The sequence below is a fragment of the Corvus brachyrhynchos genome, unplaced genomic scaffold (genome assembly GCF_000691975.1).
Source record: "Corvus brachyrhynchos isolate BGI_N302 unplaced genomic scaffold, ASM69197v1 scaffold7, whole genome shotgun sequence".
Lineage (NCBI taxonomy): Eukaryota > Metazoa > Chordata > Aves > Passeriformes > Corvidae > Corvus > Corvus brachyrhynchos.
This window is the reverse complement of record NW_008239054.1, coordinates 4424329-4447716: the sequence shown is the minus strand read 5'-3', so window position 1 is coordinate 4447716 and position 23388 is coordinate 4424329. Positions and strand designations below refer to the sequence as shown.

The 23388-nt window shown below is 40.3% G+C and overlaps 1 protein-coding gene across 1 annotated transcript; it reads right to left on the bottom strand.

The window, feature by feature from the left end:
- Positions 1-1487: 1487 nt before the first annotated feature.
- SLC6A19 (solute carrier family 6 member 19) lies at positions 1488-22075 on the bottom strand. The gene is made up of 12 exons (XM_008637535.2): positions 21852-22075; positions 13477-13617; positions 11891-12028; positions 10776-10957; positions 9928-10038; positions 9068-9180; positions 6665-6793; positions 5778-5934; positions 5436-5640; positions 4699-4858; positions 2273-2435; positions 1488-1726 (listed from the first exon to the last, which is right to left on the bottom strand). The coding sequence occupies exons 1-12, from the start codon at positions 22051-22053 to the stop codon at positions 1520-1522; spliced, it is 1908 nt and encodes a 635-aa protein (XP_008635757.1). The 5' UTR covers positions 22054-22075; the 3' UTR covers positions 1488-1519.
- Positions 22076-23388: the final 1313 nt, after the last annotated feature.

The window sequence follows — 23388 nt, the reverse complement described above, 5'->3', positions numbered from 1 at the left end:
AGCAGGAAAATTCAACAAAAAATGTTCTTCCCATTAAAGGGCAATATCTTCAAATAGTTTAAATAGTTACTTACATTAATGTAATTTTAAAAAATTGAAAATTGAATGTAAATGAATTTAATCATTCAGATTCTCTGGAATGAGTTGCCCAGAGAAGCTGTGGATGCCCCATCTCTGCAAGTCTTCATGTCCAGGTTGGATGGGGCTTGGAGAAACCTGATCAAGTGGAAGGTGTCCCAGCCCATGGCAGGAAAGTTGGAACTGGCTAATCTTCAAGGCCTTTTCCAACCCAAACCATTGATTCTATGATTCCATGCAGTACACATGTAATGCCTGGTACTTTACTCTCTATTTAGAGCAGATAGACTACACTAAAGATACATTCTGGAGTAAATATACCCTAAGTATACCTATTTCTTTTAAGAGAGTGTTTCAATTACAATCAGTATGAGGGTGTAAATTGGATCCATTCTTGTTCCAAAAGGTGGGTGCAGGAATTGCTGCAAGGTGGTCCAAGTGTGTTGTCCATGTACACAGACAGCTGGATGAAGAGGATCACCCATCCAGAGGGGACATGGACAATGTGTGCTCCAGGCACTCAGCCTGGGTGCTCTAACAGTGCCCCTTTCCCTCTCTGGTGGCCACATGAGGAATGGGGCTCCTCACTGAGCTCCACTGGGTCACATGGAAGTTAGAGCCTTGAAATAGTTTTAAGGTAAATGTGTGTGAGTGTGTGTACACGAACCAGAGCCACCTACCCTGATGGCAACAGAGGAGAGCAAGATTTGCACCCTTGTGTGCCTCGGATCTCCCATCAGCATGGGCACCCCAGACAAGTTGTGCACCCCTTGCTCATGGGTGCCACAGAAGGCAGATTTTGCTGTTTCCTGAACTGCTGCTGCCCCACTGCAAGATTACCTCTGCTGTCATCAGCAAAAGTAGCACTATCTGCTTGTAACTTGGGAGTTATAGACAATTCATAAAATATATAGAATTCTAAATTAATCAAGCTGCCATTCTTGTACTTAGAAATGTTTTTATTAAATATTTTAAACTTCTTCATGAGACAAATAATATTAGTGGCTTTGTGCAACACAGTGGCATGTAAAATAAAAACAATTTAATGTGCAAGAGAAGACAGCATTAAGTTACCCTTCATATTGGCCACCCAACTAGAATGATTACACATGGAAGAGTCACTTATGGCATTTCACGCACAGTGCATCCCCAAGAGGAGGGGATGGAAGCCAGTTTCAAATTGGCTGGCTTCAGAACCAGAAAGAGCATGAATGATTTGACCTGGTGCCCCCATCACTTGCAAAAGTCAGTGTTTTGCTTCTAGGAGCTAGGCCATCAACTCTTCACAGTGCATTGCATTGTTAAGCAAATGTTTACCTGGAAACAACACACGGTTATCCTTTCATGAAAATAAAACTAACTCCGGATTCTTAAAAAAAAATATTTTTTTTACTTTCCTCACTGACAGAGCATCCTTCCACATTTGAAAAGAAAAACTGTTTTATGATAAATGCTTTAAGTTTCCATTAATGGAAGTCTCAGATGTAGCAATAAGGCCAGTACGATCATTCTTTTTCTGGCAGTAGTTCCTGATGGCTTTGTAGATGGCAAAGGTAGGGATGGCCAAACTGGGCACTCCGGCGAGGATTACAATGATAGCATACACCCAGGGGGGATATTGAACCTTCTCTGTTTTGGGGAACTCCTCCTGAAAGAGCAAACAACCAAGTTGTAGAAAGTCATGAGGAGCAAATACCTGGGAATATGCACACATTCAATAATTCAACAGATCAAAAATGTCATCAGAACAGTGGCTGGCCATTGGCACAACAGTTTGCCAATTCCACAGCTTGAGGGTTTCCAGCCTCAGCTGTTTTGGATTTATTTTTTCTTTAAAATGATGTAAAGAAAATGGCACGTAAGAAGTAAAAGCCAGGAAGGGAGACTGGGGGACTGGAACACTTCCTTGGCACAAAGGAATGTGGGAATGGGGGGGCCTGACAGGCCACCAGGGCTTTATGGCCAATCAGCCTTTTTGTGGGAAGGCTGAAATCAAAGGGTGAGGGAGGTCTGAAACATTATTAAGGGGGAAGAGAGGTTGCAAAGGAGGAGAAAAGTAAGCAGTCCCATTTCCATGTCTTGTAGCAAGTTTGCCAGAAAACTGATGGAAGATGAATATAACTGACAATGACTCTTATGTTAAACAAGAATACTTAAAATAATTATAAATAAATATTTTGGTTTATATACTTACATAGCTAGGGTCCCAAACACTGTAGAGCAGTTCTTTGTTGACTGTCACCACAAAATAAAAGAAAAAGATAACTAACATAATGAGGGGACTGATAAGTCTCCAGGTAACCTGCCAGAAAATGTTGGGCTTGTGTCCAATCATGAACTCAATATCCTTGTTAAACCTAGAAACAAAAATAGGAAGTTCAGGACCTTAAAAGCTGGCCAGGATCAAAGAATGCCTGCTCATAACCAGAGAAGTCCAAACTACCCTTAGCTGTGGTTCCCAGGAATTAGCTAATGCCAGTGTGAGACCAGAATTGACAACATCAGGAGTTAGACCTCAGGAGTTCAAATGAAGGCACATATCATTGTAAGTCAGGAAAATTATTTGTGGAAATGTACTGTCTTGAAGAAGTCTGTGAGGCATATGTGAAATAGTTTCAACAGGAAAGAATCAGTGCAGATTTTTTGGGGATTTTCCCCAAAACATGTTTCAGTATTGCTTCACAAATTTTTGTTAAGGATCTTAGTGCTGCATAAATTAAAGGGAGTGACACAATATTAAAAAAGAACAAAGGCAAATAGCAGTAATTTAATAGTTAGATTATAATATAATGTTTGCCTATTTTGGATATCTACCAGTTTTCTCAGGCTGAATAATGAAACAATATTGAACTTTACACATTATTAAGAACACCTACAATGGTGTTATTTGGATTATTCATGGACCATGGGGCAAAAATATTTCCACAAGAAGAAACAAGCCCTGCCTTGAGAGTGGTACTGTCTGCATCAGTCCTGAACCAATTCATGGCCTCTCCATATAATGCAACCTTCCACACACACTTCTTTAAAAATAGTTAGTTTGGAAGTTTGGGGTTTCTGTTTTAGTCCTTTTGTCTGGCTTTCCTGCATATCCTATGGGGATAAACTTTTAGGAGGGGGCTATTCAGTCGGTCCTTCAGCTATGAACAACACACTGAATCCACTTGAATCTCAATTACTATGTAAATTGATTTCATCTTTTCATCCCTAACATCTGAGATCTAGGTGTCTTAAAATGATACGGAGCCCCATGTCCTGACTGCAGCACACGTTCAGGCATAGTTCATGTGTGGATAACACATATGTTCTCCTTCAAGCAACAGAGCCACCCTTCCACCAATGATCTTTTCTCAGGAAAAGGTCACAGAAATTCATCTGGAGCAGATAGGACCACCTTTGGGCAGCCCTGATAGCTCTGTTCTCAAAGAGGACTACCGTGATGTGTACTGGCCAGGAACATGAAAGTTTGGTAGAGGCTCTTTTCTGAATCAAACACACACACACACACACACACACACAAACATATTGCCCCCACTTTATAGACTCAACCCATGTTTGTGTCCTGGGAATAATTTTAATTTACTTTGTAAAGAGTTCTGAGATCTTAAAGGGAAGGAAAAGTGATCAAGATAGACTTTTCTGTTCTGAACAAATTAAGATAAGCCCTCTTCCTCAAGGGTACACCATCTAATTTACCTAACCTGATTCATGCTTCCTCAGGTAGTATAAAAGTATGGGAAAATGGGTCACAAGGGCATTCACCCCACTGCCAGGAGCAGCAGCTGGATCTGGCACAAGTTCAAGTAAAACTTGTGGGTGATTGAATTTCCTGTACTTTATTTCACATTTCTTATGTATTAATTATAAACATGAAGATGTTGAAACTTGATTTATTACATTTCTAGAAAGCTGAGAGGATAGTTACTCACTGCTACAACTGATGAAGTCCTGGATTTATGAGATAAGAACATATCTCAGTAGCCTTGGATTTGCAACCTGCTGTAAACCAGTATCTGCAGCCTGCCTGGCGATCCCCATGTTGGACAGTATCATTTAGCACTCCCTGCAAATACTCCTGGGATATACCTCTGCTTTAAACCTTCAGCTTAGTGCCAATGTGCTTGTACTTTGCTTCTGCTAATTAAATGTCTAATGCAATTATCCTGAAGAAGGGTTATTATAAATGTCACCATATTTAAAAGGCAAATGAACTATACTGGCTCTTTTGTAGCTGTTGCAAATTTCTGCATTCTGATGCCTACTTTGAAAATAAATTATTTGCACTCATATCATTGCACTCCAGGGCTCTTGTTAATGCCTAATATTCTCTTGCAATCTTAGGGATGTGTTTATTTGAACTGGTTGTTAAAGAGCATTACTTATTATAATGGCTTAATAAAATGGAAAGAATTCATATTTAAATTCTTAACAAGCATTATTTCTTTTTGCTGAGAACTCTTTAAGAAACCTGAAACGTATAAGCAACCCTAAACTACAGCTGCATCATTTCATTGATTCTGTAAGAGAAATTCTGTGCACAGAGATCCAGCAACACTGTAGTTATACAACTATAATCATTTATGCATTGATATCCAGTAATGGTTAAGCTGTAGTTCATACCTGTCTATTCCATAAATGTAGACGACTGCAAACATCTCACAAAATGCAATTATCAGCAGGGGAATAGAGCCAGCAAAACTATCAAATAGAGTCAGCCAGTAGTTACCAGAATTCAGCACAAAAATGAAGGCTATAAAATAACACACCAAACAAACGAGACCTGGGGGAAAAAACCAAAACAACAGCACACTTAGGCAAAGAAAGCAAAAGCAAAAAGAGGAAGAAAAGTATTTCCCCAGTAGCTATAAAGGTTTAAAAGTAACTCTTGCAGCCTGAAGGCCACCACTTTATTTTTTAATGGCACTCTGGGAAGGCTGGCTTCTATTTGGGTAAAACTCTCCTAACATCGCACAGGTGGGAGATGTCACAAAAAAAAAGGGAGAAAGCTGAGGAAAGAAAAGAGGTCCTCTTCCTCGTAGCTGATGGGAAAACGTTGCTCTGAGAGAAATCCTGCCTGGGTGAAGGACTCAGGTCCTCCAGCTTCCCAGTGGAGGACATAGTGGTCATTGTGAGCAGGCTGATGGGCAAGCCTAAGGGTGAACAGCTGCCTGCAGGCTCAGATGGAACCTTACAGGAGCTGCCCTGTTGGGGAACATGGGAAAATCTTCAGTAGGTTACTGGGGAGTCTTAAGACCACTCCAGATCAGAAGGTAGAAGTGGAGTGTCCCTCTTTTTCAGCACACAAGCTGTTCTCTGGGGAGAGTGGGGAGGTCACTTCTCTCTAAAAAAGCACTTACCAGTAATAAGTTCCTTAGGAACTCTGGAGGGTATAATCTTGAGATCTTGTAAAGGTACAAGCACACCTTCCATATTTCCAAACATAGATGACAAACCCAAGCAGAAGAGCATGATGAAGAAGAGAATGGACCACAAAGGTGAAACAGGCATTTTGGTAATAGCCTCAGTGAAGACAATAAAGGCTAGGCCAGTTCCTTCAGCTCCCTGGGGAAGATTTAGGATCATTAACATCACATGGCACTTAAATTTACATTGGTAGTCATTAGACTTGGCAACTAAATAGTGGCTATGCATTCCTACCATATTTAAGGTATCAATATGCGTTAGAGTGTTAAACTTACATCATTCAGGAAAGTTTCCAGATCACAGGTTTCAAACTTGAGGCTTGCAAAAGTTTCTGGATCAGTCATGTTGCACAGCTGCTGCATTTGTTCAAAGTTATCTTGGGTTACGTTACCTTCTGGCAAATCAAATGCATTCATCAGAGTAAGAATATTTCTGAAAAAGTGAAGTGGAAGTAATTTGAGATTATTTATTTGTAAGCATCATCAGGATTCATTTACCTCATTGAACAAATTATTAAGAGTACAATATCAAGATCAGATTTGACACTGGAAAGTCCAGCAGATGTACAGGTGCAATTCTTTCTTTCTTCTTCCAAGATGAGTATAGCACTGTCTTTCATGGCACAGATGACACTAAATGGATGGACAGTCTAGAAACCTGTGCAGGAGTTAGGTGCCTGTCTTAGCATTGCAGACTAAACACCAGTCCCCAGACTGGGCAGCTTCTGAATCATGTAGTTTCACAGTTGAATGTGGAGGAACTAGACTGGAAACCACAGAGTCTGGCTGCCCTGGTAAAATGAGGCATCTCTGATGAGACCTAAGCATTTAAGCTCTCCAGAAGGAAATCTAAACACAGAGCTAACACAGGAGCCAGGGAATATTACATTCATGCCACATGTCAGCATGGACAATAATGTGAAATGTGGTTGCTTATGTAACATCTATGTAGGAAATAAGGTGACTTAAACAATTATCACTTTCTATGGGATTTGTTCCACAAGATTCCATATTTTTATAAATAATGAGTAGTTCTGATGCCATGTGGGTCAAGAGCTGCAATTAATCAGAAATGATAAATCCATCATCAGCAGGCTAACAGAGCTGCCTCAGCTAAACAAACACCTGCATATTCTGTGGGGGTTCTTTTCACAGTAACTCACTTGTCAAAACAGTCATCATATCTTGCTGTGGCTCTGAATCCAATGATGGAATATATGACGGTTGCGGCATAGATGGATGTGAAACCATTGATCACTGAAACGATCACAGCATCTTTCTCACAGTTGTTGCTGCAATTCAAAGAGAAGAAACAATGGATGTCAATCACATTCCCAAAATAAACAGTGAAACTGGCTACCAAGACTAAGAAAAAAGTAGTCTACAAATGCACAGGTACATCAGTGTACCCTCTAAGGGCACGCAAGTAGTGCTGTTAGATTCAGTAAATTAAAACTTGGTGCCTTAAGCAATTTAATAGCTATGGTTTTGGCTTCTTTTGGTGGTTTTTTCCACTTCAAATAATCCTGTTCATAAGGAATAACTGCCTGAGCTGTTTTCATGTTTGGTTCATGGGAAGTAAAATATGAGGGGCAAAAGAGTTATGTCCCCTCCTTTTCAAGCTTGTCATGGATGTGTGCAGACACACACTGCCATGGGCTGTGCCTTCACTGCTGGTGTATTGTGCTGCAAGTTGAAAGATTTGGGCTTGAATTCAGATACTCAGACAGGAAAAGTGAGCAGAATTTCACTTTTCATATCTCTTAGGTATGGTGAAATTGCAGTAGCCAAGAGCACTTGGGAAGAGTTTTGTTTGACTGTTGAACAAAAGATGGTTCAAAATGTTCTCAAGTTTTGGAAGAACAATGGAATGTTATGCTGATAAGATGGGATAGAAAAATTCCTTGTAGAAACTTCTCTGCTGCAGGCACTTCAGTGTGCCTGTGCTAACACAAAGAATTTGCCGAGCCAGAAACAGACTTTCATCTGAGGGACAAGATAAAATATCAATATTCATTTAGTTAATGGTTTTAAGAGAAGGCTGTAAAATGGTAGATACCTTATTTCTCCTGGGCAAGAGAGGGGTATTGAGGTAAACTTGATGTTGTCATATTTGATTTTCTGAACATGTTCAAGAGGAGAGGCAAGCCTGTCCAACCAAGACCTGTCACACTGTGTTCTTTCCCCATTTAAAGCATTGCAAATAGGCTTCTGCTGGACATAGGGCATTGAATGGGAATTCCTGGCTGTAGTCTTGTGTCAGTTTTTGCAATGTAACACGAGATTCTCCATGACAGGCTTGAAAAGCATTTTTTCCTTTTAGAGAAAGTAATGTGCTCAAGCTCCTTCTCATTATGAGTTAATGAATTCTTGATGGCATTGAAACCTTGTTGTATTTTATGATGTTTTTATACTCCCAAACCATCTAGGGCAGAGTCACTGATACCTGATCCAGCTGGTTCTGGATTGCAGGTGGCCCAACACCACAGTGTAACACTGTGGACTTTGCATGGGGATTTTTTTACTTATATTTCCTTGGAAGTTTCCTTGACTTTGTTCAGTTTCCTCCTTAAGTCATGAATCACTGAGCATTGAATGAATATGGCCCGATATCACTGCCCTGTGTGTTGGAAAACCCAGAGGGCACTGGTCCTTTTCTTTGTGTCTTTTGGAAAGGTGAATACTCTCAGTTCTGACCCCATGACTGTGGGACATTGACTTGGCCCTTAGGTGGGGCTTGACACCTCACACTGAGACTTGCGGGCACCAAAAATTCCACAGGATCTTTTCAAAAAACACCTGAAATCAAGAGGGGTAGCAAGGAACTTCCTCAGTGACTGAAATGCTGGTGTGGTGTAATTGAACCCAAACCAAAACTGAAACACAGATTTCTGAATGCATGACCAAACCACATATCCAAACTTAATTCAGAGATGTTTGTCAAAAATATTAGGTTTAGAGAATGCCACACGGTTTTCCTGCAAGAGTGCTGAAGGGATGGCAGGCACCAGGAGGCATTGGTGGTTGCTCCAATATTTTATGAGGGGGAGTGTAGAATATAGTGCTGCATGGTAGTTTGCAGGCTGGGTCAGTCTCTGCGTGATGGGATTCCTCACCCCCTGGCCTCACAGCACACATACAAAGAAATTGAATTTAAATTTCAAAATTAGATGTATCTCCTCATCTCAAAGCTAAGTTTTAAACTGTGTTCTGTGAATTGATTTGAAATGTGTGCTCTACCACCCTGCTCTGACAGCACTGAGACCAAGGGCCTCACCATGCACTGAGCACTCCCACAGAGGAAACTCCTGCTCATCAGCTGCTGGTGGGCAGCCAGCCCCCTTCTTCCTATCCTGCATCACCACATCTTTCTCTAGGAAGTCAGCCAGAACAGGGACCTGAAATCTTGGTTTGGAGAGCTAGGATCAATCAGAGGAGATGCATCCTACATGTCTAAGGGGAGGCTGTCCCAGTCCCAAGTAGCACAATAATAGGGCAAAATAGAGATGCTTCATTTGAAAGAATGAAATACTCATATGAAATTTGGGTTTTGTCTTGCTACTTACTGAACAGAGTTGTAACTGGAGAATGAAATGAGGCCCCCAAAGGCCAGGGAGAAGGAGTAAAACACCTGAGCTCCTGCATCCAGCCACGTCCCTGGGTTTGCCAGCTCGGTAACCTGAGGCATCAGAAACACAGCTTTAAGCACATCCAACATTGCTATTTAAACTAAGTAGGAGACATTTAAAACAACAATGAAAACAAGAACATTAACCATGCCAAACTCACTGTTCTTGAAGAATTTCAACAAATAGGTCAATACTTGTTGTCAAACTTACTTTTTTATTCTAAAAGAAAACCCATCTGAAATTTTTATATAAGTATTTTGAAAATTGATCTAAAAAATGCTTTCCATAGCTGACAGCTGCCATGCCTGTTCTCAGAAAAGATATTTATTGCTTAGCTTTAATAATGATCATTCAGAGATCTGCTCATGGAAAATGATCCCACTTTTAAATTTGTTTGAAATCTGTTGTATAATTAAACCATTCTCTTAGGTCTTTTGTTCATATGGCAATTAGATGGGTTCCCAAATACATGATTCATGCTATAAATTTAGGCTGGTTCTTAAGTAGAATACAGGAAAATAAATCAAGCCAAATAAATGGCAACCCCACTGCTCTGTGATGATCATTCAATTCATTATAAAAAATTTTGATGGAGGATGGAGAGAGAAAGAGAAAATATTTGTGTGTATGTACACTTGTTATATCCAATGCAAAGGATTCACCTCACAGAACCAAGATTTTTAAGGTGTCTGAGGGATAGAAAAGCAGCAGTGGAGAGGACTAATTTGCAATCAGTTGTTAATTACAGAGAGAACCACATCATGTTTCACTGAGCAATGACCCAAGCAGTGACTTACATTAGGGGTGAAGAGATACACAATTCCATTGGTTGATCCTTTCAGCGTCAAGCCGCGGATCAGGAAAATGGTAAGCACCACGTATGGGAGAGTTGATGTCACATACACAGCCTGCACCAAAAAAATGTAAATAAACCATTCAAATAAAACAAAACACTTGAGTTAAAAAAAGAGAAGAAAAGAGGGAAATAATCAAGGTATGGTGACTAACAATAATGGCAAGTTTCAAGCGAGTCACAATTAGCACACTAATAAATATTCAATGAAATAGTATGTGGAGTACATTTTTGATAACAGACATACTTATTAGCAATAGTAGCCTATTTAAGAGAAATTGTCATTGTTGAAATTCAACTCAGACCATTCAAAAGCAGCATCAAAAATAACCTACACTCTCAGACCAGCCTGATGCAAGGATGGACTCTTAGGGCTTTGCTGGTCACTCTTTTGTAGAGACAATATTTAGGATTTGCACAAACCCAAATAAATCTGTATGGGCATGTTTTGAAGAGAATGGCCATAATAAAAAGAGAGTCCCTCGATCCTGCATTAAAGATAATATTAGTGTTAAAGTGATAATACCTAAAGAATGTCTTACTAGGACCTGTAAGGACAAGGAAGACTCAAAAAATTGCTCACAAAAATCTCCACACAAATCAAATCAAGTCAGATTCCATTTCATTCACGTTCATTCTTCAAAAAGCAGTCCTGGCGATAACACAAGATTTTAGACATGCTTTTACTCAAAACCCAGACAGTTTCTACAGCATTACTAATTCTGTATAAACAAGGAATCACAACAGCATTATTAAAATTATCTCATTAAAAATCCCCCCAGGATAGAGTACCTTTCCTGTTGTTTCAATGCCTCTGATTGTGCACACGTACAGCACAGCCCACGCACTTGTTAAACATAGCAAAAGCCACCACTGGATACTGCCGGAATCCTCAATGGAAGTGGAGATGTTCAGCGTTTCTCTGTACCAGAAGTAATCTACAGGAGAGCTCTTGGCACACTCTTCTACGTAATCTGTAACCACAAAATGGTTGTCATTCTGTTTGTCTTCTTTTACTTGAAAAAGAGAAAGCTAAATAATAAACACCAGTGTTCTAAATTATACCACTTAATGCCAATGGATTCGTTGTTGGCAAATTTTCAGATTTTTGGAGGCTAGTTTCATGGCAAAATGAGACATGTAAAAGACAGCTGTTTAACAGGTATTTTAATACAGTGGCCCTTCCTGTCCCACACCTCCTTCCTCCCCCACACCTCCTTCAGCAATATTTTGTCTTCTGTTTTGTGGGGCATTGTTCAAGGTCTTGTCAGCTCAAGTTGAATCCTCGGCTTCCTGCACTGCCCTGGCGTGTGCACTATTCTGCCCTGGCCTGCCCTCAAATTAGGCTTTCCATACTTTATTTGGGAGGAGAGGAGCAGAGCACTCTGAACAGCTGTTCACAGACCCAGCAGAAAAACCTGCTTCATACAGTGTCACACAGGGCTGGCTATGGAAAGCAAAGCTGCTGTCACCAAGCAGTCTCCAAGGGGCTGAAGACTTGTCATATTGAGAGATACAGGTGTTTTAAATGGATTGTGCATTTTTTTCCCTTTTCAATGTGCTAACAGAGGGCTGTTGGTGAAGAGATGGATGAAACACATTGCCTAATTCTGGAAAATGTTAGTGTTTATACTAGATCTGCACTTAGTGAATATTCTGTATATGAACACATCTGTCAAAATCTACCATGAAGCTTTATATAAAAAGCCAAAATTTGCCTCAAAGATTAAGTGCTGGCCAGATTTTATTTAATGTGAATTTGTACAAAACATAAGTGTCAAACAGTGCAACGTGCCTGACAGGACTACCATGCCTTACTGTTATTTCACAGAAAGGCTCATTCAGTGTAGCTGTTAGAAACAGAAATCTGTGCTGTGCAACAAAATACAGAATTTTATAAAATATACCTGTTCTGTTGTCATTGAGAGGACAGTTATTCCAAGGCAGGGGCTCTTGGAAGGAGTTGAAGAAATACCACATCACACAGGCAATAATAGTATTATAATATAAGCCCACCAGGAAAGATACAAACATTGATGCGATGCCTGAAAAAAAAAAAAATCAGAACACAGTGTACATTTCAACACTCTTGTCTTCAAGATATATCAAAGTACACAGTATCAAACTCAACCTTTCCTTCCTCCCCTGCTACATTTTGGATGTAGGTTGATCACCTTGAATTTGTTGCCTAAAGGTTGGACAGGTGAGTCCTAGGTAGAGTTACATCCTGAAACCTCTCTGAGACCGAAGCTGATGCCCCCTTAGGAGCCATCTTTATGAGAGGACTAATTCCCTACAGACACCACACAATCAGTTCACAGCCTTGCCAGATAATATCTAGGGAGTTTGGGATGCTGGACACATGAAAAGCTCAACTGATGTGGAATTTTGATTAAATGAGACCCAGATATCTCCTTCTTCCTCAAAGTCCCTCCAGAGGTCAGCAGAGGTGGTGTTGTACAGGATGGATGGCTGCCAGGAGGCACAGTCTGTGACCAGGTACAGAATTCACACTGGTATCTGTCCTCCTCTGCTCCTTCCCAAGTAATCAACATCTGAAGACTTCTCTGGCAGACAGTAAATGCTAATCATTAGCTCCTGAGGGCTCTCAGGTCCTAAAGAATCTTGAAAAATTCCAGCTGCAATGAACAATTATCTTTTGTAACTGATTTACAAATGCAGTGGATGCCAAAACAGCCCTGTTTCTTCCCTTTCAAGTGTGTGGTTGAGGTTGGAAGGGATCTCTGGAGGTCATCTGGTCCCACCTCCTGATCGAGCAGGGCCACCCAAAGCTGGTTGCCCAGGACTATGTCCAGGCAGACTTTGAATATCTCTCAGGCTGGAGACTCCACAACCTCCCTGGGCAGCCTGTGCCTTGCTTGCTCACCCTCACAAGGTTTCCTGGTGTTCAGAGGCACCTCCTGTGTTTCCTGTGTAATGAGGCAGCTGTGGAGGTTTGTATGTTGTGTGCATAATGCTGGTTTTGCTACATTTTCAAATGGAGTGCTTGAACACTCGGGAGTCTGGTACAGAGGTGAGTAAGTTATTTTCTGCAAGATATTGGTCCTGTGGCTTTTGGAATGGTAAGTCTCAGATGCAAAAAACTAAAATTAGGTGGAGCTGAGGTCTATCAGATAAAGATTCAACTAATATTTATCCACAGAACAGTTACAGAACAATTTTTGGCACACCTAAAGCTTCATCCTAATGGTAAAAACAGCCAGTATGGCTAACATAGAAAATATCTCTGAGGCCTGAAATTGGTCTCAAATTAGAGAAAGGTTTTAACAGGGCCCATGGTATTTGAGAATGTGAACACAAATTGTCATTGTGCTTTATCATGAATAGTTTGACCTATCAATAGAGAGTTAGGAAGAGGGGAAAAGTAATAGATCTTGAAATCTCTTATGGCACACCAGAATAAAACCCAGAAGATTTGTTTTTTAGATTATCAGTTCAGACTTGTGCTTTCTCAGGCGACTTTTTGACTTACCAACCCCTTTCAGAGTAGGGTGGATAGAGCTCCATACGCCCACACTGCCTTTCCTCAGCCTTTGACCAATGGCAAACTCAAGGTGAAGCAGGGGGATGCCCTCCAGGACTAGCAAAATCAGGAAAGGGATCATGAAGGCTCCTGAAATGGACAAGAAAAACAACGATTCCGATCAGTGAAGTATTACAACAAAACAAAAACATTAAGTTTGTTGGATGTTGACATAATAAGTGACCTGTAAGCATCTTTGTGGAAACCCTTCTCTGTTTTCTGAGCAATGCTTTGCCTGATTGCCCAGGCAGGGCACTCAATTACGTATGTGGTTTCAGGTAGGAATTCTTATTCTTCCCAAGTGACACACATAAACAGAAATTATACACTCTCAAGGTTAAACTTTGAAAAAGACACCTTTGTATTGCAAGTGGAGGAAAGGTAGGAGTGGAGGAAAGGTAGATACTCTCCTGGAATTACTTCCCCGCTCCCCCCCCACCCCCTTTTATTTTTCTGCAAAAGATTATGGTTTTATAGCTGTGACTCATGCAAAGTATATGAAATCGTTGAATGAATTAAGCAGAGTACCTCAAAATATTAGGCAGGAGCCTGGGGCTGTCTGCCTAAGACAACAATAAGTGCTTGGCATCTATGTTCAACAACTTTTATGTTTGATTTGAAGACATCTGAAGTACAGGGTTCAAACCTTCTTAATTATTATAAAGTTGGTTAGTACAGGACAAGTATTCTTAATAAATTTTTTCCTGAACAAGGTGTACCTTGGAAATGGGAGATAACATAGAACATTGCAGTGGACTCTGAAAGTGCAGAGTCAAATGCTTGAATATTGCCACACATTAGAATTATGGTTATCTGTCATTACAAAATGTCTTTAACTTCCTAATCTAACAGGAGCAAGTCATTGGAATGCAATAAAAAGAATGCAGACCAGAATGTGAAGGGTTCAGATCTGGCTGTTTACTGACTTTGCCATCATGTGCAACAAAAATCAGATAGCAAGTGAAAGAGGAAACCTGAAGAATGAAAACCATTCCAGAAACTGAAATTTACTTCCTGGGGATTCCAAGCTATCAAGAAAGCTGGGGCGCTGTGAGCACAGAGCACACCTTTTTAATTTTTTTCCTTTCCTCTTTTTGTGTCTGTGCAAGGTCATGGAACCCCTTTATCTGACTGCTCTGTCATAGACGTGTTATGCTTAAAGACTTCTTCTACAGTATCTTAATAAAGGTACCTCTGTAAGCATCTGAGGGAAATCCCCTGAGGCTGATATAGAGCACTCTTGGCATGTCTGCCATTGAAGGTAGTTCAACTCTGAGAGTCCTGCAGCAAATTTTACATGCTGTGCTGTTGATAGGGAGAGCTATGGTGTTGGGACTGTGCTGCTGCTGAATCTCCCTGTCCTGGAGGGAAAGCAACATCTGCCCAGACTGCTAGAACTGGGCCTGAATGGTGCACTTTAGATTAGTGACAAAAAATGGAGCCTAAATCAGAATATCAGTCTGCCTGCTGTCTGCTGAAAGCAAAAAGCTCAGACTACCTTTGAATGCTTTCTAATGCTGCATAGGAAAGAGCCTGATCTTCCCCCACTTCTGCCAACAGAGATGGTAGCTATCAAAAAAGATTTTTCTTTGACAGGTATGATAAGGAACAATTGGTCATAGCTTGAAAAGACTATAAAGGTTGTACATTTCCTTATTCAACAAGATCTTTGACGAGGGAGATAATTTCTAATTAAGTCCTTAAGTGATCTTACTGTGACCTGACAAAAAAAAATGATGTGTCTCCATTAGGAGCACCTGAGCGGAACTAACTGCCAGTCCATGATCTAAAATCACTGCAAGCTGAGTTTCAAAGGATGACAAGGACTTATCCTCAGTGCAAATGGGGAGTGTTTGGATCAGGCAGCTGTACAGATCTATCTTCTGGACTTAACTGTTACTGGTGCTGAAGAAGGGCTTTATCAGAGAGAGTTGAGAGTGTGGTATGGCAGAGGCCTATATGGCATCCCAGAGAGTAGGTAACAAGAAAAGATCCAGATGAGGCAGCCATATCAACTCTGTAGGATCAGGTTTCAGATTCTTATGAGGTGTCTTGGGCTTGAAACAGAAAGAATACTCCAGAATTTAAAACTGCTGGTATAAACACAATGATTGCGTCTTTCTCTGATCTTACCCTCATGAGAGCTCCTGGTCAGAGTGTGACACAAGGGAAACTGCACCAGCCTGACACGGGGTTGGAGCACAGGGCATATTTATAGCTGCTTGCACTTCCATGCATTGGTAAGTAACTCCATCTTTCTGAAAGGCCAGAGACTTTGCGTGTGGAGGTTGTCCCACTGACTCTCCCATCAGGAGGGGAGGGTGGGTTCCCTCCCAAAGGAAAGGAAGCCATCAGGATGTAAGGGGATGGAACGCAACAGTGAGGGGGCACTCACTGCATGCACTGCAAAAATCTTATTTTCTATGAAAGCAAAAGTAAAACAGTTAGGAGAAGTGTTATTCACAGAAAGAGGGTGGAGAATCAGGAGAGAACAAACTGTTTGAAGCCAAACTTGCTAATGTCTAATCAGATGAATAGGGGCCCTTAGGTGCACACCAGTTCCAGCACAGCTAGGGAAGTCCATAAAGAAAGAATGGGACAAGCCTTTAGAAACTGAAAGGACAAACGGAGTCAGTTCCTTGCAGTGACTGAGTCTGACACGGTTTAAATGAGTCCCAGAACCTCTCCCAGCATGGGCAAAACCTTTGCACTGTCAACAGTGATGCCAGGCACAGGGGGATGAGGAGTCCATTGCCATTTCTGGCTTAGATGCCTTTCAGCTGCCAGTCAACAAAGCATGGAGAGAGGGCTGCCCTGTTGTATCTGACAGTAGTAGCTCCTGCAGTCAGTAAATTTGTAGAAGTCCCTGGAGTGGTGGGAAACAGAAGAAAGAACCTTGTTTTGGAAGAGACCCTAGGCCCTCAAAAATTGGAATATGCCTTATATGTTTCACAGGTTTGTGACATGAAAACACACAGTCAGAAAGACATGAGTCAGGAATTGACTGCTTTAGCACTGACACCATTTGTAACAATATCTCAACTAAGACTACAATGCTAAATTTGAATTTGCAGCTAGGGAGCTCACTTCCCTCAAAACTAGGGTGGATCATCGTAGTTCACTCTTTTCTGGCATTACAAAATAGCCACTGTTCTCCAAAGTGAGACAGCACCAGCCTGAGGCTCCTGGATCTATCATGGAGCTGCTCCACACTATTGCAAGGCTGTTCTTGCAAGGACTAATTGGTCTCCTGAGAAGGGGATATAGCTGAGATGTGAGGAGTGAGGAAGAAAACAAATGAGATACTCTTCTTCTTGAAGATGATGTCCATATAGTTCTTTTCCTGAAGGGATAGACTGGCACAGAAGAAACAGAGGAATAGTCAGCGAAGTTGGAGGTTTAGCAAACATCTACAAATAACAAATCATAATGAATCTTTCAGTCTTTGACTAATAAAAAGTATGTCCCAAGTCAGTTTTTCTTCTGGCTTTCCTCTGAAACCTTTTCAGTTTGGCAGTCTGGATTTTCTCAGTAGTAGCTAGTTTTCATTGCAAGCAAGGTGAACCACGCTGATTTTAAAAATTGATAATTTTTTAGTAAGAAGGGGTTTTGTGTGTGGCTAAATGACATGCTTTATAGAAGTCTGAGAATACCATGTCTGTACAGCTACCTTTGGCAACCGGCTTCAATAAAAAATATCTTTTCTGGTGCACTAATCACTTTTCAGTGATTAGTCATTCATCCTGATGTGTGCCACAAAGGGCTCAGCATTTTGAATAGCATTTTATGTATTTGAAACTACCAATATTTAGCTGTAGGAATATTGTTGTATTTTCAAGAGAAATAAAATTACAGCTCTCAATTATATACGACACTTCCTTTCTCTTTCTTGGGTTCTTTGGTTTCTAGGGTTCAATTCTAGCAGCCAGCTCAGAAATCCATCTCTGCTGTATTTTCCCTTCCTCTCAATTTCCCCCCAACCTTTCTGAAAGAAGCTACAATGGAAAAATAGTAATTTGACTTGGAAAAGCTGCTGTATAGGATCATAGAGTCATTATGGTTGGAAAAGACCTCTAAGATCATGGAGTCCAAACACGAACCACAGTGTTCACCACAACACCATGTCCCCAGGTGCCACACCCACACACCTTTGGAGCACTTCCAGGTTCACATGGGACACAAAAAGATAAACAAATACTTTTTAAGCAGTCACAATTTTATGATCCTAACAAATGAACCAATGATGTGAAAATAGACCCTGTATAGATGTACACAAACAATGATTGATATTCCAGTCTGTAAACCTTACAGCTGAGATATTAGATTCTCATCCTGATCCAATAATGTATTTCAAAATAAATAATATTTGGTTTGAACATCTGTATAGCTGTTATTCTCTCTTTAATCTAAGAGCTTCTTATGTCAAATTGAAAAAAATCATTTTTGCTTGCACATTATTCCTCATGAAGGGAAGGCAGGCAGACTTCAGATGGAGGTGTTTTACTATACTAACATGATCTTAGACCTCAGCTGTAGCAACATGTCATTTCATCAACTGCTAAGTGAGGAATTGCTGATGTCATTACTGTCACTTCATTCAGTGTGGCATGCACAGAGATAAAAAAGTTCTCCCTCATGCAGTGGCAAGGTTTCCATATGCGAGCTGTAGAGTTAGAGACTTCTTTTAAATCAATGGTTTGAACATTAAATATGCATCCTCTTTTTTATAATGGTCATCAGGGATAAAATGAAAATGTTTAACAGTTGATTAAATGACATGTTGCTCAATAAAGATTAAAAGCTATGAGCAACGTCAGAGGCAGCTATCAAATGAAAGGAAATTTCTATCTCATTAAGCTGGTGGAATTGTTGAGGCAAACACCACACCTTTTACATTGTGTGCATATTGAACTCTATTTTGCCTTTGGTAATGATGGATTTGACAACTTTTAAGACATTAAAGGATAAAATGTGCTTTGCCCTACAAATTTCACTGGGGTAAGTATTCAATTTTTAATAATATAAACTCATAATCTATCACAACAAAAGTAAGTAAATTCTGTAACCACGAATTTCTTTCAGTGTATTAGGGTATCTCAGTGTTAAAATATTATCATAGTGTTGTATGTAGGAAGAAGCAGCTCTCAAATAATTCCAGATTTAAGTTCAATGTCTGAAAATAAATGTTACTTATAAACTCAGTGTTCCTAACTACCTTCACTACAGACAATTTGCAGAGAAAAAAATCTCCCTTCTTTGAAGTCCAAGTACCACACAAGGGTAAATTTTACACTTCACTGTAGTCCATTTATGTTTCATAAGGGATGTAAAATGTGCAAGCACCGGACCATAGAGTAGGTGGACATCCAGCCCCATTCAGGGGTGTCCTTGGCTGGAATACTCTCTACACCACTGCTACCAGACCTCACCCATCAAAAATGGTCCAAACATTCATCCATACAACTCATATTCAGAAAGAAAGAAGTTAAGATAGCAAAGCAAATCCTTAGAAATTAGAAACAATTTTCAGGAGACAATCCATGCAACCTCGTTTCTGCACATACCTAATATCTGATCTGTGGTCACACAGGACTTTTTCACATCCACCGCAGATATTTTCTGCGCAGCAAATAGCTGGCTGGCTTTTTTTAAAATCCCTTAATGCACGACCATAATCCACCATCACATCCAGTGTGAGCTTTAGGACTCTAAAATAATCACTCTGGGAACAATCTGAGGAGGAACATAATCCCCGTTTCCAGTGGGAGAGCAGGAGCAGGGATTCCTGCTTTTCCAGGATTCAGTGAACACATATCTTGAAGACACAAAGTATGAGGACATACACCACCCAGGGCAGAGGCACTGGAACTATCGGGGAAGAATGGAGTTTCCTCAGTGAGCTCATGAGTGTGGTGTTTGCTTTCTAGTGGATGATCTGGAAAAAGGTGCATAATGTTGCAGTTTTACCCTACCCTGTTGTAGAGGCACATCTGTGACCCTGAGTGGACCACACAAATGCAAAGATGAACGAATCATCTTGGCCACCATGTTGAGGGGCAAAGACTAAGGCAAAACTTGCCCAAAATGTCTAGTAAATACACATTTCCAACTGCATGTAGGTGAAAATGGATAGAGGGAGCACAACAGAGGTAGGACGTCATACACAGTGACTTCCTCAAGCATCCTGTTCTGGACTGGTTTTATGGTGTCAGGGAGTTTCCTTCAGCAATCTGACAGCTGCAATCCAAGAAGTTGCAGTGCTGCCTCCACTGGGTGCTTGGTATGCTGCAAACGTGGCTGAACGGGAATTAGAGATTACAGAAATTGTCTCAACACCAAAATATCTTCAGAAATAAGAACTTCAAGATCTGCTTTTACAATACAAATAATCACGTGTTCAAATTCAAAGGCATCCACCGAAGAGCAGAAGAGCAGGCAGTTTTTTCTTTTTTCTGATTTAAGGGAGAAGTTTGGGAACAGAAACTGTAATGGGAGGAGGACAGTGGTGGCAGGAGGTGGATTTAGACCTGCCACAAGAGGCTGAAATGCACTGTGCAGCAGAGGAGGAGGAGGAGGGGTTGCACAATAGCTCTCCATTCTTATGTGTGATGAAATTAGGGAGTCCTTCCTAAGAAGTTACAGGAAGGCATTGCTGACTACTTGTGTTCACTGGTAAGAGTCCCAGAATTTGGTGCTGTGCAAAAGGATTATTAGACAAGGTACCAAGTCTGGTTAGAAGGACACATATCTGTGCATTAACTTATAATTCCTTTGCTATGTGCTCTCTTTCAATTTCTGCCTAAAATTTGACTGAGAGAGTGCCAGGGAAAAAAGAAGCCAGGGTTAACAGTTGTCAGAGTTTCTGACAGTGTTTCCTGAGAAAGGACAAGTTACAGGATGATGAGAAAGAAAAATAATTGCTGCCAGAGGACTGACACACACACAAGCAATTTGTAAGTCTTCACTGACATCAGTCATAAAACCATGATCCATACTAAGTTCTTTGCATTTGTTGGGTGCTTGCTTTTCAGGTGCATTTCACATGACTAGAACACAAGGGAAAAAAATACCAAAAAGCAGGGAAGTGCCTATAAATCCATCCTGGAAAACAGAGCATGTCCACTTTCTAAAAATAAGTAGAAGAACCTGAGAAGCCAATGAGTGCCATCAATTTTGGAGATATGCATCCACTTTTTTCAAATTAAAATTGTCAAATACAGCAAAGGGCTTCTGACTCTGTGTGTGTGTCTTGTAACTTTTTTGCTACAAGAGCTGACTCTGCTGCAAATGACCTCCAGTTTGCACTGCAAACTCTAAACATCAGCGCATGTTAGAGAAATCTTAATGGTAAAAGCATCTCTTGCTGCAACTGAGCCACCTCTTGTTACATGTCCCCGAGTCTGTGTGAGCAACTCCCCACAGAGCCCTCATTTGTCCCTACTCTAACCAGGACAGCAATTTTTAAGCATCTCACCATGCACATGTAAGGAAAATTACTTTGAAATATTGTTCCTTAAGCCAAAATTTTTGTTTCAAGATCAAACATTACAAAGGAACAAATGCATTTTACACATATCCCAGAGTGAAACATGGACAATAACCAGATATCAGACAGAAAAGTCTGTAAGAAAATGAAAAATGTATGTTGTTGTATAATATTTAAGCAATGGGTCAGCTCAAAATTACCTTTCAAAACAAACAGCAAAAGAAAACATGATTTTTAACATGGTCATTCCTTATCTAAACCCTAAGGAGTACCAGTAAATTATACAGTAAACAACATATACTTGGATTTTAAATGACTTAGTAACACCAACTGATAAAAAAAAAATTAACTTCTTTCACGCTGTTACTCCTTGCACAAATTACACAAACACTGACTCTGCAGGTGATACACGGATCAGTCCAATCCCAATGAAAAACCTATAATAAAAAAATCATTTGGGATCATGATCAGAATCATAATCCCAAGTAGTTTATTAATATTTTAAATACACACTACATATATGTATGTATGTAAAGCAACATAGGGCTTAGATGGAAGAAATAAACTATGTCATCAGTGGAAGACTCTGGAAGACTCATTTGTTCAATCCTGTGTCCTGAAATAAAAACAGACCCTTCCTTTTCTTCCATCACTAACGTGACTTCGGTGGGTGATCATGACCTGTGAAATTACCTTCTCTGTTAGCAGTCTTCTAGAGAGAACATCATTGTTCTCACAGGAACTGACCACTTCTAAACATATTCCATCATTTGTTTACCAAAAGAGAGATTAAACCTGGTTTATACCCAAAGTTAGTTAAGATGTATTAAAGACATACCTCCTCCATGGCTCTGACAGAGATACGGGAACCTCCAGACATTTCCTAAGCCCACACAAAACCCTACACATGTCAGCATATACTGAGCCTTGTTGTCCCATTTTGGTCTGGAGTCTGCCTCTTCTTTCTCAAGGACCTCAAGTTCAGCATGGGAAGGTATCCTGTCCTCCAGGCCAGGATTGGGCAGCTTCAGCTTTACCATGTTTTAAATTTCCTGACTGAAAGGATTGCCAGTGAGGAATAATGAAACAGGCAGCTTGTCAGAACCCTGCTCAAAAAGAGACCATCTATTTGCTGTCTTCAGCTATATATACTGAACCTTTGGCACTGGACTTGTAAGTGCAGGCTTGTGGTAAAAAGAAGCGTCAGCAAATCATTCGATTGACCAAGTCAGCTCTGACACTTATTAATGCTTTATCTGCCAAGTTTTTACAGAACAGTCTGTTCATCCAGTAGGATACATCGATTTCAGCTAATGTAATTCAGGAGATAATTTGGCTATAAACCCTAATCACCTATAAGGATATGTAACACCCCTTGCCACTCCCCTGTTTAAACTCACTTAAATACAAATATAGCCCTAGCAAATGAGGAATAGTAGGATTCCACTGGCCTCAGACTAAATATAGATATTTAATATCATTTTTTATCAGGAAGATAAACTGATTGTGACTCACCATCACGTTCAGTTTCCCATTATGTATGCTAACGAAATTGTATGTTTCACAATGAATGTTTCTCTGTAATGGATTGTACTCTGCTAAATGTTCTGACCAAAAGGATGGAGAATGAAAGGGATTATAAAATCTGACCTTTAAAGTCATAAGCAAAATCTGCTTATCCTGATGCCTCTAATCAGTACAGAACAAGGTCTGAAGAACATAACATCTTTCTTATAAATGGGCTTGAAATCAAAGGTCCCTTCACCTTTTCAGTGACCCTAGATATAGTGGTCAAAAATAAAAAAAGAGACACTGGTTAACAAATATTGAAGATACTACTCCTACCCTCATTATTTCAGCACAACCATAAAAAACTGTTCCCTTTGAAACTCATTGTTTTCAAAAGATAAGTCACTTGTCACTGAAAACTATATATAAAATCCAACACTGTATATGTCATAATGAATGTTGTCAGCTACAGGCTCATTGCATGCAGTGATACAGGGTGGTCAAAGAAAAGAACTGGGAGACATCTTGAAAGTCCAGCCCCTGGAAAAAGAGGTGAACACATCGTAGCATCCCTTTGCAACCTTATCACGCTTACTCAAAGTTGATTCCAAAGGCTGTTCAATATCTTTGGACAGAAAAGTTACCAAAAAAAATCTTCATCCTTCATGTGGACAACTGTATACAGTAGCCCATGTGGATTTTCCCTGGGCCTTGTCATAGGTATTAATATTTCCCTAATGTGACCTGAAATATCTCTCAATTTGCCTAGTGATAGTGCTTGCCTTTCTCATGACCCTGTCAGGACTGTGGATGTGCTATCTCCTGATTAACCATAGGATCAGCAACTTTCTTCTCCTTTACTGATT